The sequence below is a fragment of the Gigantopelta aegis genome, chromosome 6 (genome assembly GCF_016097555.1).
Source record: "Gigantopelta aegis isolate Gae_Host chromosome 6, Gae_host_genome, whole genome shotgun sequence".
In the NCBI taxonomy this organism is placed as follows: domain Eukaryota; kingdom Metazoa; phylum Mollusca; class Gastropoda; order Neomphalida; family Peltospiridae; genus Gigantopelta; species Gigantopelta aegis.
This window is the reverse complement of record NC_054704.1, coordinates 14,118,268-14,136,309: the sequence shown is the minus strand read 5'-3', so window position 1 is coordinate 14,136,309 and position 18,042 is coordinate 14,118,268. Positions and strand designations below refer to the sequence as shown.

Below are 18,042 nucleotides of genomic sequence, written 5' to 3'. Positions count from 1 at the left end.
TACACTCTGAAACTTATTTGGTTATAAATTTTTGACCCTTAAATTCTTTTGAGTAGTATAATTTGGTTTGCACAAGAACGGCACAGGGCTAACAAACAAACAAAAAGTGGTTCAAATGCACAAATCTTGGCATATTTTAGACTGATTGTTTTGTCACAATGGGCTGAAAATCATCCTACTTTGATTAACACTGCATCACAATTTGTTACTTTGTTTAAAAGTATGTCATTAGTACTGATGATCGGTATCCATCTTGAAGACTTCTTAAAACTATTGATAGATACTTGAAACAATGCCCAAAGGAAAAAACAACAAATTTATTATTATTGCATCTTTAATTACATAATAATATTGACACATGTATCCACCATTTGTTTGCAAGTTACACTATTTCTGTTGCCATACATCACATTTAATATTTATTTCTTTCCCTGAAAATGTACTTAATTTTTTTCTTTGTATTTATAAAACATCTGATAATCATTAGCAGTTCGTTGCTAGCGAACTTCTTTACCAAATGTACCCCCCCCCCCATTTGAAGAAATATGCTAAATGGTAAGAAATTCACCATATCTAAATCTGGTCATACTGATCATCCAATATTTATATTGTCAGTTACAGTACGTAAGCAAAAGAAAACTTCGACTAACATAAATATAAAATATAAATATACAGCAACAGAAATATTCAGTCTATTTGCAAGTGGACCTGGATATTAGTAAAAACATATTTAGGTCCAGGTAAAGTCGGGGTGGGGGTGGGGGTGGGGGGGGAAGAAATGTTATTTACCCCCGAACATTAAATACTGGATTTAAAGATCACAATGGATCTTGATGAACTTCTTGGTTCACAGTAGATATTTTATGTTCAACTGTCAACAGATACTCTGAACAGTACACCAATACAGAATCCACGACACTGAACACTGCACAGTATGGACTTCATTATTATTTTACAATCTCGTTTAGCTAGTATCCAACAATCGAACATTTTATTTCAGGGTACACTTTCCCTTTCATAAAAATGCACAGACCACGTCTGAGATGTAAATGTTGTTTTAAATGCAACACTGACAGTGATGCTGGATAGAATGCCTGTGTCCATCTGTGCATAGGAATTTTCCCTGGACATTTCTTCATCTTTGTTGATGCCGCTCTACTGTTTGATTCTCATAAAAGACTGACATTGGCAGTTAGGAGATACTGTCGGAGGAAGTTCTGAGCTTCTGCCTGCAATCCCTGGTTTATAATTGGTGATAGCTACATAGAGAAAAAAGAATTAAATTAAAAAACCTATACTTTTTAAAAACTATTTAATTAATGTTCTGTAAATAACAGCTGTATAAGTCATGCATTTATTTCTAATATAAATCCAAGTGTTCACAAGTCTTATTTTACTTACATGAGACTGGATGCACATACACAACATTACTGGCTCACACTGGAATAAATTTTGGATTAGCAAATTTTCAGTTATGTAGAGTATTTCCTGGAACATTATTGAAATGTGGTTAATTTAGGAAAAACAAATTAGTCAAAGACTAAATGTAGCCACTTGGTATAATTTTTTTTAGCAATTGACCTATTTGGAAATAGACAGCGTGAGCTCTAATCATTTCATAAGTGATTTAGTTGTTGGAATACAGTGCAAAACAAACAAACAAATGATTTTTGTTTTACCTTTTGCAACAGTACATTATTTCTTTTATGTTCCTGCCATTGTTTGTGATACCACTGCCCCATGTTTTGCTGTTATTTCAGTTAAAGTTTGTTTTAACACCACTCTGTTATTTCAGAAGCAATAAGTTGGTTTTATTTTTTAACACCAAACTAGCTATGTTTTCTGCTTACCATGCCAGGGTGTCGTGTTGAAAGCTCGTACAAATGTTTGACCAAGTTCATCTTGACATCGGGAACTGCTCCAGAGAAAGGATCATGCTCTTTCTTTCCAGCAAAAGCCAGCTGAGAATAGGTTGTTTGATAACCTGCCAAAATATTACACTATTATTAGTATAGTGAAAAGCAATATTCATATAAAAAAAAAAGCATTCTGAGAGTACTGATAAAACAATACATGTCTCATACTGGGCCCCACAAAAGTTTGTACCTTCGAAGTTGGTGGGCCATAACTCCGTTAAAAATGGATAAATCACCATGAAAGTCAAACCTGATCTGTAACAGAACATGATAAAGCTATACACAAACTTTCAGCTCAGTTATCTTGAGGCATTGTGAAAACTATATGCCCCTCCAGTTGGACAGGTGTAGGGGACTAAAAAAAACACCCCAATTCTAAAAGGGTGATAATCATTTGGTAAGTGTGCACAAATATTTCATTACGCAAATCTACATATTTTATGCCTGTCATATATGATAATTTAATCTAGCAGTTCTGAATGATCTTTTTCTTTTTTTAATCTAATTAATTTGTTTGATTTTGAATCTTATCTGGTAAATCTTGAATGCACTTTGAATGTGATTTTAGTTAACAATGATAAAAAATGTAACTGTGTGTCCAAAACGAGTAACAGTACCTGATATATCATCGACCTCAATAAAACGAGTAACAGTACCTGATATATCATCGACCTCAATAAAACGAGTAACAGTACCTGATATATCATCGACCTCAATAAAACGAGCAACAGTACCTGATATATCATCAACCTCAATAAAATGTTCATCATCCGGTACAGACACATCTTCGGGAAGTTCAAACAAGCTGATGAGAGCTTGTAGCAACTGAGGCCTACACAGAAAACAAAATATATTTATTGTTTCTCTTTTATTTAAAGAAAAGATTCACTATTTTATTTCATTAAAAAAGGCACACAAGCAATAATTTCCAGTTAAAAGGTTAACATGTTCTTTTGCTTTAACCTTCTGAGTACTGCAGGCGAGATATCTCGCCCTACGTCATGTCAGTCGATATACTGTACACTGTATACAGTGCATTCCCCAATTCATATTTCCCGCCGTTTTGCACACGACGCTCACCGGAAACGGAAATATAATTAAAGATAAAAGATTTTTTTTCAAAATGGTGGCGTTTGTTTTGATTTTTTTAATTGAAAATACCTTGAAATTTTGAGTTCAAAAAGTGGTTTTCGGCAAGTATTTTCGCTTGACAACAATGGCGGCACGTCGCGGTCATTTTCAGGGATCGATAGCTGATTGTGACAGCTAATTTGATAATAAATTTGATCGTTTTACCAATACTTACCAATTCATATATGAACTTTATTTCATGTATTTATAAAACATTTAAGTGAATATATGTGAGTAAAAATTATAAACTTGTACCCACTCAACGTGGTTTTTGTTAAAAATTAATCCAGTAGTCTAAAGGTTAATATAGTTTAAATTAATACATCTCAACAGGAGTTGAACATTAAATATCAGTTTTAAAATGTACAACAAATAATGTATGAAAAATAAGGAAAGTTTAACATCACCCAGCAGTCTTTAAGCAGCAGCTGTCAGATATATTATCGTATCACCTGTAACATGCAACTTCATCTCAAGTGTTGGAGAAAAATTTATAAAAGAATTCTTACTGCTTAAAAACCAACCTATATGGCAAGATCACACATACCACAAAGCAGCGTAGTCCCCCTGTAACATAGACGGGACCTCTGTGAGGACCTTGGTAACTCCGACAGCACAGATTTTCTTCTCTATGTGACCAGAAATTTTCTGAAGATCTTGAAGGTAGAGCTTCTCAATCACCATACCAAACATTCTGCAAACAAATCGTAAGAAGTCAAATATTTAAAAAAATTAATTTCAGAAATAAACAATCCAAAAAGACTTTACCTGTATCTGGTTATCAAAATATGAAATTTAAAAATACAGCTAGTGTCAAAACAAAAATAATAAACCATGACAGATTCACAAACTAATCAAATAAAACACTTAACACAAATGCTATTTAAAAAAAAAAATATTGATATTAATTCACAGAATCAAACAAACTAATATTTGCCCACCAATCCCAGTGGAATTAATTTGCTATATGCATTACATTCGAGTCGATATAAAAGCATTCAATGAAAAAAAGGTGTGAAGCTTCAAAATAAGTTACAGCACACCCTTAAGCATGAACAAGTGTAAGCAAGGACAAGTACTAACAAAAAAAACCCCAACGTACTTAGGTTGAATGGTATCCACCATATCCACAAGACTTTGGCCTCCAAATTTGATAGCATACAGACTAAAAAACACCAACAGACCTGCAAATGTAAATAAAGCAAATAAATTTAAATGTTAATCCAAAGACACTACAAAGGAAATAGTAATCATACTACAAAAGGGACAGTATAGTAATTAATAATTACAATAAGCTGTAAATAAGAAAACGTTTCATTCATAAAACAATTTAGACTACTTTTAAATTGTAGAAACTTAATGTGTTAATTTATGTACCAGTCATAAATTCACGACAAAATATAGCTAGTGTAATTGCAAATGGTTGTATAGGCTTTTAATGGCAAAATGAGGTGGGTTTCCTTTAAAGACGTCATCTCAGAATGACAAAATGTTTGACGTCTAACAGCCAGTGATTAATCAATGAGCTCTAGTGGTGTACTTTAACAAAACAAACTTTGGAATAAGTACAGGTGTCTCTTCAGCAGAACAGGTAGAATGCAAGTTTTTCAAGTCTTTAAAAAAATAGAACATTCACATTTCAAATCCCTCACAATTTGCAGTCCTGACTGCAGATGTTTAAAAAACAATAAGAAGGAAATGTTTTATTTAATGACGCACTCAAAACATTTTATTTACAGTTATTTGGCGATATGGTTAAGGACCACACAGATATTGAGAGAGGAAACCTGCTGTCGTCATTTCATGGGCTACTCTTTTTGATTAGCAGCAAGAAATCTTTTTATATCTCAGACAAAAAACAACATCAACTTCTTACTTTTAATATATTTAGTTGTTTTAGAACTGGACAATCTCTGAAACACCAAGATAAACACTTGCTTTATGTACTGGTTCACAAGGTTGCTGAAAATTAAAAATGGATCAAGTTTATATTTTAAAACAATTCTTCATCCACTGATTGTGATGTGTCTAGGACTCTATTTATTATTACACCAACAGAAGACTAGACATGTCCATAAAATCAATTAACACCATACATCTGTATGTAGACTGCCATACATATTTAGGTTATTTATATTTATTTTTAAAAATCTATTCCCAACATACATCTGTCAATTATTAAGGGATCAGTCAATACATAGTCCAGTCTTAAATGATTACAGTTAAAGCAATTGTATTTCAGGGCACAATATTTCATGCGAACCGTCGTTCTGTTCGCGTGTCGGTTACGCAAAATTAAATTTATGCGAACCGCAAATCGGTTATGTCATGATCTTTAGATGTTCAGAAATTAAAACTTGCAGACTTCATGATTACAAGACGTGTATTCATGCAGACATACTAGTATTCTGACAAATGTTTTAGACTGATTTTTAGATACTTGATGCACGGCAAACCAGTAGACAACGGTATATTGCAGGTAACACTATACCAATTAATTTCCGGCTGGATCAAAGTTCGAGGTGCACCGACACCACAAGTCCTGTGATTGGTTATAAATGTGAGTGTGTTGGTTGTAAAAACAATTAGTTTCATCTGGGCTAAAAATGTATACAATTTTAATTCATCTAGTACCACTGTGTCAAGTAGCCTTGTGCTTGGAACATGTATGGGGTACATGTAAAAAAAAGTACTAAAATTTTGTGCGAAACTAGGGGTGTTCTGAAAACATCTGGTTATACCGAAAATGAGCCATGAAAGGTACCATTTTCGGCAGTTAATACTTTGAGGTAGGGGTTGTAGTACTGATATTTATGGGTCATAGTTTGGTTGATATATTGCATATAGTGTTTTTAAACACAAACGTTAACATGGTCGCCTATGGGATTTGAATTGGTATAGTCCAACCTGCAAGGGTTGTGACTTGCGACCAAAGGCTCAGTATAGAGTTAAGCCAAAAGTTTTAAAGAAATGTGCACGGACCGCTAAGGCTCCTAAATTATCTGGAGCTATTCTATTGCGTTTGGTGGCACTAATATGCTTCCGTAATAAAGGAATATATGTAGACATATTATTGGATTACCTATAATTCTACAAAGGTTGAAAATGGTTTTAACTTAAACAAAAAATGTCACAAAAGCTGAAAAATACTAACATCGAATAATGAGCTTTAAATAACAAACATTTGGAACGTCACTGTAGTATAGAAGTACCATCGATAAAGTGAAAGTTGCATCGCCACTGCAAAATATCAGTGTCAAATTGTGGTCTTTCTTTTTATGTTAAGATTTATTTTTATTAATCTAATCATGCACCAATGAGTAGCCTGTTTTATAGTTCAGAGGAACTGGACATTTGTTGTTTGGGTTTTTGGTGGGGGTTTTTTAATCTGCTGTATACTAAATTTTACATATCAGTGACAAATGGTAGCCTTTATTTGTTATTTATAAAAGAAAAGTATTAGTCTAATCATGCACCAGGGAATGGGCATTTTTCCTCCAAATGTATCTATTTTGTTTCAGTACTGGGCTGATATTTAGTCCTTTTACAATAGTGTTAACTTCTGCAAGCTGCACAGAGGTTCTAGAATACGGTGGGCCGATGCCCGAGGACAGTGGTTTTTAGATTCGGGCAACCAAAAATTACTTTTTGCGATCCCGATGGCAAGTGCTGAATAATAATAATAATAATAATAATAATAATAAATCTACAACGCTACGATCGTACGAAAACAAAAGAAACGTCTACAAGTCACTTCTTTCGATTTGCAATCATTAAAGAAACTGTTTTATAAAACGTTTTCTTTTGTACTTTGTTTTAACTTTGTTTGAGCTAAAAATTATGTATTTAAAATATAATTTCAACGTAACTTTGAGGTAACCGATCAGGTAATCCACAGGTTACGGAAATATAATTCACGTAACCAAACAATCGGTTACCTAGGTAAAAACCACGTGAACCGACTTCCGGTTACCTAGATTTCGAAATATTGTCCCCTGTATTTTAATGGTATGATGTAGACTGCCATTTACATTTAGACTAAAAAAACAACAACTAAAAACATAAATCCCATTGACAAGTCTAAAATTTAGAAATTTAAAATATTTATTTCACCTTTATAAAAATACTTACGCAGGCATGAATTCTATAATGGCATTTAACAAGTAGAACCCTTCGTGGTCATTTGTTTTGGATGCAATCAATTTTTGAAATATTCCAAGTAGTCCATTCTGAAATAAACAAAACAAAAATTAACCAACTTGGGGCCATTGAAACTAGACAGGTCAAAAACAACAAGATGAACGAGTCACCATCAATCAGTGTGAACTAATAACTACAATCAGAGTAGTGGTGGGTGGAGTAAGGAGCACGAATACTTAATTATGTACGTTCACTATCAAAAATATAAATAGACTGAAAAGAACTTAAAAAGTATAGACAGTAAAATAAACCCCCAGGAATCGGAACAAAGTAGAATAGCATGCCCCCCAGCAAGACCAAAAATGCTCTTTTAAACTTTAAAAAAGAAGAAGAAGAAAATGCTATTTGAGGTTGGAGGGCCCAACACCCCAACTAGGTAGGGCCCAGGTATGAACAATATAATTCAGTAAGCTCCTGAACTGGCCAATTTGTCTGGTTCTTTCTGCCATGATCCTTTCTCAATGAAAATAAAGAAATAAAGACATTTTTAAACCACCTCCCCACTAACTACAGTACTGGTATTGAACAATGCATCAGTAAACTTGTAAACTGACCAGTTTGTCAGGCTCTATCTGCTGTGATCCTTTCTCAATGAAAGCCTGTAGGAGTCGGACTAGTGGTGGAATGTTACCGGGCCTCTCCCACAATACCGGAGCCAGTAGGTGAGGGAAGAGAGCGATGTACGTATCGGGAATACGACCAGAGTGAAGCTCAATCAACAGCGACAGCATTTGAAACACATATGGCATGAACTCTAGAAAACATGAACACACACATATAGATATAGTATATAGTAAATAAAGGTACAATCCTGGGCCAATATTTTCAAAGCTATGTTAGCGCTACGAAATTGTAAAACCATCATAAGCTATGATGTCACTATGGCATGTGTTGTAGTGATGTCGCAGCCTATTTTGGTTTTGACGATTTCGTAGCACTCGGATAGCTTTGAAAATTCCTAGCCAGAAATCTAGTCACTTATGTCAGAGAATTTTAAATAATACAACATTATGGACCAAACTTAAGATATTGATCCTACAGTCACATGTAACTTTCTGAAAACAGTATTCAATAATTTAATTTAGCCACACGTCTTATTTACAAATATACCTAAAATAAAGTAAATTTGGCACCATATTTTTTTTTTTTTTTTTTTTTCACAAAATGCACAAATTAAAACTTTCAAAGTGACGTATAGAGTATAGTAAACAATCTCAGTAATTCCTTGACCGGAAATGTCACAAATATATAAAAAATAAAAAATTATTACAAAATAAAATATGCATGAGAACAAGCTCTGACCTATACGAAAACGTACAATGCAGTAAAGAGGTTAAACTCAGACATTTCATCATAAAACTGGTTAACCATAACTGCTATTTCTCAAAACAAAAGTAGATTACCTTGGACATCTTGCTGCAGAATATCGGTAAAGGGAGGGAACAAGGCGTCCTCAAACATCTTCACCGCGGATGCATCGTGCTTACAGGACGTACGGATGGCAATACAGAAACACTCAAATAAATAGTGATTAAAGTGGGGCTTGCTGGGATTCTGAAAACAAGAAAAGATAAAACAATAGGTAGAGTTTATGATGCACATTATTGTAAAATACATGCCACAAAATTGATTATGCTAAATGTTGTTATTTGTCCCAGTTTCTTTTTTATTCTTAAATAAACTTCATTAATACAAACTCTCAAAATGTAAAATACAAGCTAAAACAAGTTGTGATGCTTAAAATGTGTTTTTTGTCTCGACTTGGACAAATTACCCTCTTACTTCTAGAGGGGCAATAACTGTGAACACTAAAGTCTTAATTTAATTTTGATACATATATACACCCAACAAGTATTTAAAAATATTACAAACTTAACTATAAACGGTCCCATATGACAAATATGTGATAATGAAGATACTGAACCAGTCCACAAGTGTGCTACAATGATAAACAACATAGTTCAAAATATGCTTTAAAAACTGGAAACAATATGGCTATAGTTTTACCATTTTTATTTAAATAACAGAAAAAGTAAGAAAAAATAAATATTCATTCTTAAAAATGCAGCAAACAAAAGAATAACTCACTTTGCTGACAAGGACAAGTTTTGCGGTGAGGCTCTTGAGGAGGTGAGAAACCATTGGAATGATGTTTTCATTCAACAGTGACATCGTCCGCATGATTGCTGGATCATAAAGCACACAAAGGCATATTATATAGAAAGAAAAACTCATCAAAGTAATATTTTTTACTACTGAAATACAGCATTTGTCAACTGTTTTCAAAATGTACAATGAATGAATGAATGAATATTTAACGACACAAAAAATACATTGGCTATTGGGTTAAAAATTTACACGGCCAAACATTACAAAACATAATATTGTTTGGTATAATATTTGGTGTCACATTACAGAAAATCAAGTGGCCGTGTGTGAAGAAACTAAGCTAAGTCTACACAGTTAAACTTCTTAAAAAGCTTTATGTTTATGTACTATTAAAATATCTGCAGGATATGAATACTAAAAGGACACTGGCAAAATATTTTTACATAATCTTTTCCCCCAATAGACAAGAAAGGAGAGAAACCTTTCATGAGATATTCATTTTCTGTTGATCCAGGCAGCTCCATGGCTGCAAACAAGCTGGACATGAGATCACTGGCCAGATCCTTTACATCGACAGTCGTAATCCTAATAATAACAACAAAACGTATGTAAAATAAAATTAACATTACATTCACACCTAAAATCAGATTTCTTTTGACAGCAGTGGATTTTTACCTGCACATCATTGAAATGCTCATACTTTTATTAAATGGTAATCTTTTCCCATAATTGGATCTTATCTCCTTTTTTAAATACATATATCAATATTGAAAACAAAAAAATGCTTCAGCAAAATATATTAACAGCAGCTTTTGATCACAACTTTGTAAGTTTGCAATACGTGATTTGAATGAAATGAACTATATTGATTTTAAATTTTTTAAATTTCTCCCCCACAAGACTTGTGACGGCAATAACTAGTAAACTCATCTGATAACATTCAGTTATACAAACTCATGTAATTAAATGTTTTATTTCTTCTTCTCATATCCTTTCTATAACTACAAATCTGCAGTGAAATTTTTTTTAAAATCTGGATTAACGATATTTTTAGTCAATTGAGAATTGATTAGCAACTACTATTTAATGTTTTAAAATTGTGTAGCGATCTCTGAAATTTGCGTAGCGAATCGTGACGCGATACTGAACAAAAGAATGACCTGACTGGTGTTTTCATTGGAGTTCAGTGTATTTACTCACGCGGACTGGCCTCCCGGCTGTCGCACCATGAACAATCTCTCTAGTGTGTGGGCAGAGTACGTGTGTACCACGACACTCGAACTCTTCAGATACCGGGTCAGATGTGGCAAACTCGATAGCAGGCTTTCCCGGGGCAGCTGAAAACAGATTATTAACCTCGATTTAAAATATTTAGTACCTAGGGTGGGACGTAGCCCAGTGTAATGCGCTCGTCAGATGCGCAGTCAGTTTAGGGATTGATACCCATCAGTGGGTCCATTGGCCCCATTCTATTGTTCCAGCCACTATACCATGACTGGTATATCAAAGAAAATGGTATGTGCTATCCTGTCTGTGGGATGGTGCATATAAAAAATCCCTTGCTACTAATGGAAAAATGTAGTAGGATTTCTCTCTAAGACTAAGTCAGAATTACCAAATGTTTGACATCCAATAGCCGGTGGTTAAGAAATTAATGTGCTCTAGTGGTGTCATTAAACAAAACAAAACAAACTTTATATTTAGTACTTTTAATAGAATACAGAATCTCACTTTATCATGTAGATCAGGGGTGGGGAAAAATTAAATTGTCAATCGGTCCCGCTTGATGTCATCATTAACGGGGGGGGAGAGAGAGAGAGAGAAAAAGGAGAGAGAGAGAGAGTGGAATCAGTGGAAAAAACAAACCACCCCACAAATTGTATATATTTTACATAATGGAATAAATAATATAAAAAAGGAATAAAAGTTATGAATTTAAATCCCATATATGTATAAAAAGTACGAGTATTCAGTACTGTGTCCTGAAAATTAATAAAAGATCGCACTGTTGAAGCGTTTGGACGCCTGAGCTAGCACATGTTTAGACAGAGATTAATAACGTCATCACCAATTGGACGAAAGTTTACCTCTACTGGCTCTTGACATAACCAGTACATGTAGCTGTTCTGCTTACTCCCACTTGTTAACAAAAAAGTGGAAACCTTTTGTTAATTTTAAAATCCTTTATAATTATTGGATAGACTACATTGAACAGTCAACAATAAATACATTTATTGATTATTTCAGTATATTTTATCCCATTTCAAGCAGTTTGTATTGCACAAAAGTCTCTTGCTTCGGACTGGGACACTCGACCCGACAAAGCTCCGTACATAGGTGTTGATTGTAACCAGTTGCAAACTCTGGGTCCTTTGTTTTAATTGGAGTGTAATACCGTGATGGCTCTCTCACCAAGAATGGTGTTATTGTTAACGTCTGTTTTATCTCTTGACTGGCTCAGCAACTTTGACAAAATTAATGTCTAGCCTAGTGGCTGTGGATTGACACTACTGTAGGTCCGACTTCAGTGACCGACGATATATACTTAGGCAGACTTTAAAATCACAGACGTCTGAAACACAAGCTATACTGACCACTATTTATTTATTATTTTAGATCATGCATGAGATACCGATGTCTGGGCAGGCCGGTCCACTTGACGGATAAGAATTTGTTCCAATAATAGAAATGGACAGGTGCTTCGGACCGACAAGAATGACAAAAGTGGGACCGGCAAACACACGTTTTAAAAAAATAATTTCGGTCTCAGAGATTGAGAATCAGTCCCAGACCAGGTGAAAAGGACTTTTCCCCACCCCTGATGTAGATAAAGGTATGCAGTTAGTCATCCCAGGGAGATATAAAACTCAGAGGTACAGCATTCCAATTAGTGCTCCACAAAGGCTGTGGTATGTACTGTCCTGTCTGTAAAAGAACCATTGTTGCTTTGTGGAAGCATCCTCTGTGGTGGCACCAAGTATTTTCATCAAAATAACCAAATCTTAGACCACAAATATACAGTTTAAAATGTGCTAAGGTGTCTTTTAAAAAACCCATTACTTTCCTTAGGCAATCTCATTTTATTAATAATACAATTTAAAAATCAATCTTAGGACAATACATCTATTGGATTAACTTTGTAATTGTGAAGTCAAATCTAAAATTGATCAAGTTAAATTTATGAATGACATAAAAAAAGAAGAAATTATTTTATTAAAATTATTAATTTGAATATCCTGTATCCATATAAAAGATCCCTTGCTACTAATGGAAAAATGTTTCCTCTTTAAGACTGTGTCAAAATGACCATATGTTTGACATCCAATATCCGATGATTAATAAATCAATGTCTTTATTTATTTACTAATTCTTAATCAAATGAAAATGTTAACGGATCAATATGTTTTACTAACCTGACTTCTAAATACCATTAAATATTTGATGGCATCTGCTTTTAAAATTGGAAATTCATTCACTGAAAATAAAAATAATTCAATATTAAAACATCGGACGTGTTTTGGTGTAGCTACACTTAAACATTTCTCCTTCAGAATCTAGAATCACATTCAGAAATTTTAATTCACTATATAAGTTCTTTGAAACAACAAAATTGATAAGCTATTCAAAAACATTTTACTGACAATTTATATACATATATACCAAACAAAAGCAAAAAACATGCAATTCTCATGCATCAACATTTAGTTAAGTGAACATTTTTAACCAGATTACTTTAAAACTAGAATTCACAATTATTGTCTTTTATATTCACAGATTAAGATTTTATGAAAGGTAAGGACTGTATATCAAGAACAACATCAGTTTTTCACAGAACATACCATTAGCTGACTGAATATCGGGAAGAATCTGTGCCTGGTAGAAGTCTGTGATATTAACCAGACTGCTCGTTTGGGTTACACCTTGCTGAAAATAATTACCATACATTTTAAACAAATTTATGCAAGGGGTCATCCAAAGTTTTCAACATTTTCACAGTAATACAGAGAGTACTACTTTTCCCAGACCCCCCCCCCCCCCCCCCAAAGTAGTACATATCAACATTTTATCATGGGACATGAGATTGATCTAGATTATAGGACGAACACATATGCATTAATAAAATGTTCGTATAGATGGTTTGGCGTTTTGTGAACAGTAGTAGGCAACCTAGATACATATTTTAACCCTTATCCTGCCGCATCCTTTTTGCTAAATTTAAAGAATTTTCACCTGTTCTACATTTCTAGTAATTTTATTAAAATTCATGGGCATTTTAACATGAAATTACACCCATATATACTATAATGATCCACCTACGTAATGATAGCATTTTGTAGATGGTTATTTTATTTATGTTACCATGGCAACAGCTGCAAATTTCAATATACAATTTTTTCATTAATAATTAAGAAAACATGAATAAAACACTACTATTTTTCTTTTAATTTAAGTGTATGCTGTGATTTATTAAGCATAGTGATTGATTTAAAGAGAAAATTAAGCAGACTGCTTTTTTTTTTTTTTTTTTTTTTTTTTTTTTTTTTTTCCGAATAATAGGGTGCAATGCATACTGTCATCAACGCTTTTTTGTAAATTATGAACATAATGTCCAACATTAACTATTATACATTTTTAGTAATATTATTAAAATCAGTTGACATTTCAGCATGAAATTACACACATATATACTAAGAATATCCATCTATGTAACGCTAACATTTTATAGTCAGTTATATTGTTTATGTTACCATGGTAACAGCTGCAAATTTCAATATACCATATTTTCATTAATAATTATGAAAACTTTAATTAAAAACTAACTTTTTTTTTTTAATTTAAGTCTATGCTGTGATTTATTAACCATACTGCTTGATGTAAAGAAAAAATTAAGTCGACAACCGCGGTTTGTCTGAAAAATAGGGTCAGATGCGCTTCGGCTATCATTGCATTTTTGTAAATTATGAACATAATTTCCAACATTAATTATTATATATTTCTGGTAATATTATTTAAATCAGTTGACATTTCAGCATGAAATTATACACACATATATACTAAGAATATCCACCAACATAACACTAACATTTTATAGTCAGTTATATTATTTATGTTACCATGGCAACAGCTGCAACTTTCAATATACCATTTTATTAATAATTATGAAAACTTTATACATTTCTGGTAATATTATTAAAATCGGTTATTTTGCTTTTAATTTAAGTCTATGGTGTGATCTATTAACCATACTACTCGATTTAGAAAAAGAATTAAGTAGACAGTCAATTTTATTTTTGAATAATAGGGTCAAATGCACATACCATATTTTCCCATGTATTATGCGCACCGGTGTATAATGCGCACCCCCCACTTTGAACGTTTATTCCAAGAAAAAAAACATGGACCACAATATAATGCGCACCGGGTTTTTTTAACCACAAAATCGACAGTGAATGCAAGATGTACCGCTTTCCCCCCCGTCACCAAAATTAACGAAAAGCAACAAAACTTAAGTTAGGTATTTGAGTACATAGACCTACATGTCACATTAAACAAAGGCTAGTACTTGCGTACTTACATGTCACAGACTCACATGTGCATAAATCAAAACAAAGTTATATACTCCATACACTGTAAATGACTAATAAATATATGAAAACAAAAAGATAGCATATTACATTTTGTTCTCGTGGCTAAAGTGAATGCGCGAGATTTCTAAATTTATAATAGTGTAGTATATTTCCGGTTTGCCGAATTAAATCTCATGGAAATTAAAAATATTTACGGTCCAGTTTTGTCATTTTTGTGCACTTTTTGGCGAGGTATGGATACTTTTGTGGATTTATTTTGCATTTATTACAACCATCACAAGTGAAAAGCGATTTTTAAGAGGGTTTTGGCGTTTCGTTGTAATGCACACTGTCAATAATCTGTAAAGTACCATAAACTACCGATCGGCGATTTTTCATGGGTGATCGCTGGACATTTTTAAAAGATATTTTTTCTATTGCTATGTATAGTGCACACCCCCATTTTTAACCTGTATTTTCTGGGGGAAAAGTGCGCATAATACACGGGAAAATACGGTACTACCATCAACGTATTTTTGTAACTTGTGGACATTGTGTCCAACATTACATAGACACTAAAAATATGTATACTATCTCTATTACTTTATATAGCTTTGTTAAATGACACAAGATTTAAAAAAAGGTATATGCCCTTTCACTTCTTGTCATTTTCAAATGAACATTATTAATTCTGTTACCATGGTAACCAATGCAAAAAGAGGAACCATTTCCCATATGAAATGTTTTAAATGAATTTATTTGAATACAAATCACTGTATAATGATGTAATAATAAGCTCCCAGCTGTTTATAAGAGAAGTGTGAAAATTGTGAATTATGTTACCAAGGTAACTAATGCATAACAGAAAACAAATTTCTAAAAAAAATTAATTTTCAAGGACTGAGAAAAAACCCCAATGTATAATGACATAATTGTACTATGCCTGTAGAAAAGATATATGAAGCTTATTAATTCTGTTACCATGGTAACCAGATTGAAACTATTACCATGGTAACCAATGCAAACTATGTTACCATGGTAAGGTATGTAAAACTGGAAACTATTTGCTGTGTACATACAACTTTTGGGTCATAAGATCAAAAGTAAAGGACACCAGTAATCAATAATTTGAGGGTACTTGAAAACTCCAGATCATAACTGCCGCTACTAGGTGGCTATGCCTATTACTATGGGGTTTGGAATCTTTTGAAATTGGACACTGAATTTCATGTACAAACTTTAAGCAGCAGCTATCTTACTATAATTATTCTAAAAATTATTAAAACGTATCCATTCATTCCCAAGATTTTAGGGTACATAATTTTACCCTTCATACCTTCTGGCAGAAACCCTGAACACTGATATTAGAATAATAGAAATAGTAAAAAGTATTTTATGCATTTCAGTAATTTATTGTGACACAAGATACTTGCAATAGTGCTTCACACGGTCACAATTGTAAAAAAAAAAAAAAGTAAAATGTCCATTCACCTAAAAAATATTTTAAACCCAAAGAAACAAACATCAACATGTGAGCCCTAATTAAATATGCACCGTATACATAATGTGTATCAAGTGTTGAACACTTATGCATGATACAAAATAGATCTAAATGGTCACCCGAGTAAATTGCTGACCACAACTACCAAACACATGGAGTGTGGGGCACCCATTTTCCTTGGGGGATTAAAATGACCAAATTTATGGTTTTGGGTTTTCCAAATAAATTTGGTTGGAAATGGTCTAGTATTTCTGAAGACATAATCATTTAAATGCATTTGTCTATATAATAGATGGTTTAATGAAACTGTCTCCTACCTGAAGGGAGGGGGGACAGGGGATACAACATTAACGAAATTCGCAAAATTTATATTTTTATGGTATTTCTGGACACGACAATTGGCTTAATTTTTCCCTATCTGTGCCCCACCCTTAGGAGAGGGGTAGAATGACCAAATTCACAAGGAAATGGGTCACGGATATGCAATTTCTATATAACTATTGTGAACGCCATCATCACCAAGGGGACATTCACAAGTTATATACACTGGTCATCTATTTGCCTTTATATATTATTTGAATACTATCCAGGTATAGCATTTCGGGCAAATGAGCTGGCCTAAAACCTTTTCACGATGTATTTCCATCATTTTACTCTGACACAATATTAGTTGTAATCCATGTAAAAATATGTAGTGATTCATTTGCAACCCTATATATATATATATATATATATATAGCTGTTCAGGGCTGTAACTGGGAGGTTACATACTTAAAACATCAGTATCAATAAACTATTTTTCTATTATTTTACCCCCCCCCCCCCCCCCCCCCCCCCCATGCATTCCTCCCATGCCAGTGGCGGGCGCAGCCCAGTGGTAAAGCGCAGTTGGTTTGGGATTGATTCCCATCGGTGGGCTCACTGGGCTATTTCTCGTTCCAGCCAGTGCTCCATGACTGGTATATCAAAGACCATGGTATGTACTATCCTGTCTTTGGGATGGTGTATATAAAAGATGCCTTGCTACTAATGGAAAAATGTAGGGGGTTTTCTCTCTAAGACTACTAGTATGTCAAAATTACCAAATGTATGATATCCAATAGCCGATGATTAATAAATCAGTGTGCTCCAGTGGTGTCGTTAAATAAAAAATAAAACACATACACCATTGCCTCTAGCCGTTAGCTGAGGCCCTGCTGTTTGGCAGTAAAGCTAATATGAATAATTGGTGTTATCCAGATTCAGGGATTTTTGTTCAACTCTGGCAGAAATCTGCCTGCAACCCCAACAAAAATGAGAGCCCGTACACTTAAGCCTATGCCCAGGGCCGTAGCTAGGATTTTTTGTTTGGGGGCGAGGGGAGGGGGGGCCCAACTGAGTAGTTATTTTCTATAATGCTTTCCGGATTTTTTTGCTAGCTATGGCCCTGATGCCGCTTCATTTATTTTTCATTTTGGGCCCTGTCGCTTAGGCCCTTGGAGAGGGAGGTTAGAATGTGTTTAGGTGTGGCACAAAATGTAGTTGGAACTGATTAAGAACTTTTTGAGAAGTCAAAAACATGAAACGTTTATGCGTGACGCACAGTAGTCCGAGCGGACGTAGAAAATGTGCTCCCTAC

At 33.7% G+C, this 18,042-nt stretch overlaps 1 protein-coding gene across 1 annotated transcript in view; it reads right to left on the bottom strand.

Annotated features, from left to right (window-relative positions):
* Positions 1 to 320: 320 nt before the first annotated feature.
* LOC121375379 (exportin-2-like) overlaps positions 321 to 18,042 on the bottom strand; it is a 35,802-nt gene continuing 18,080 nt past the window's right edge. The window contains exons 14-27 of the mRNA XM_041502800.1: positions 13,196 to 13,280; positions 12,770 to 12,831; positions 10,557 to 10,693; positions 9,838 to 9,941; positions 9,336 to 9,433; positions 8,651 to 8,801; positions 7,802 to 8,001; positions 7,179 to 7,276; positions 4,924 to 5,009; positions 4,150 to 4,231; positions 3,595 to 3,741; positions 2,651 to 2,748; positions 1,851 to 1,984; positions 321 to 1,259 (exon numbers count right to left, since the gene is read on the bottom strand). Of these exons, the coding sequence (XP_041358734.1) occupies positions 1,170 to 1,259; positions 1,851 to 1,984; positions 2,651 to 2,748; positions 3,595 to 3,741; positions 4,150 to 4,231; positions 4,924 to 5,009; positions 7,179 to 7,276; positions 7,802 to 8,001; positions 8,651 to 8,801; positions 9,336 to 9,433; positions 9,838 to 9,941; positions 10,557 to 10,693; positions 12,770 to 12,831; positions 13,196 to 13,280 (1,572 nt within the window). The 3' untranslated portion in view covers positions 321 to 1,169. The remainder of the gene's footprint in view (positions 1,260 to 1,850; positions 1,985 to 2,650; positions 2,749 to 3,594; positions 3,742 to 4,149; positions 4,232 to 4,923; positions 5,010 to 7,178; positions 7,277 to 7,801; positions 8,002 to 8,650; positions 8,802 to 9,335; positions 9,434 to 9,837; positions 9,942 to 10,556; positions 10,694 to 12,769; positions 12,832 to 13,195; positions 13,281 to 18,042) is intronic.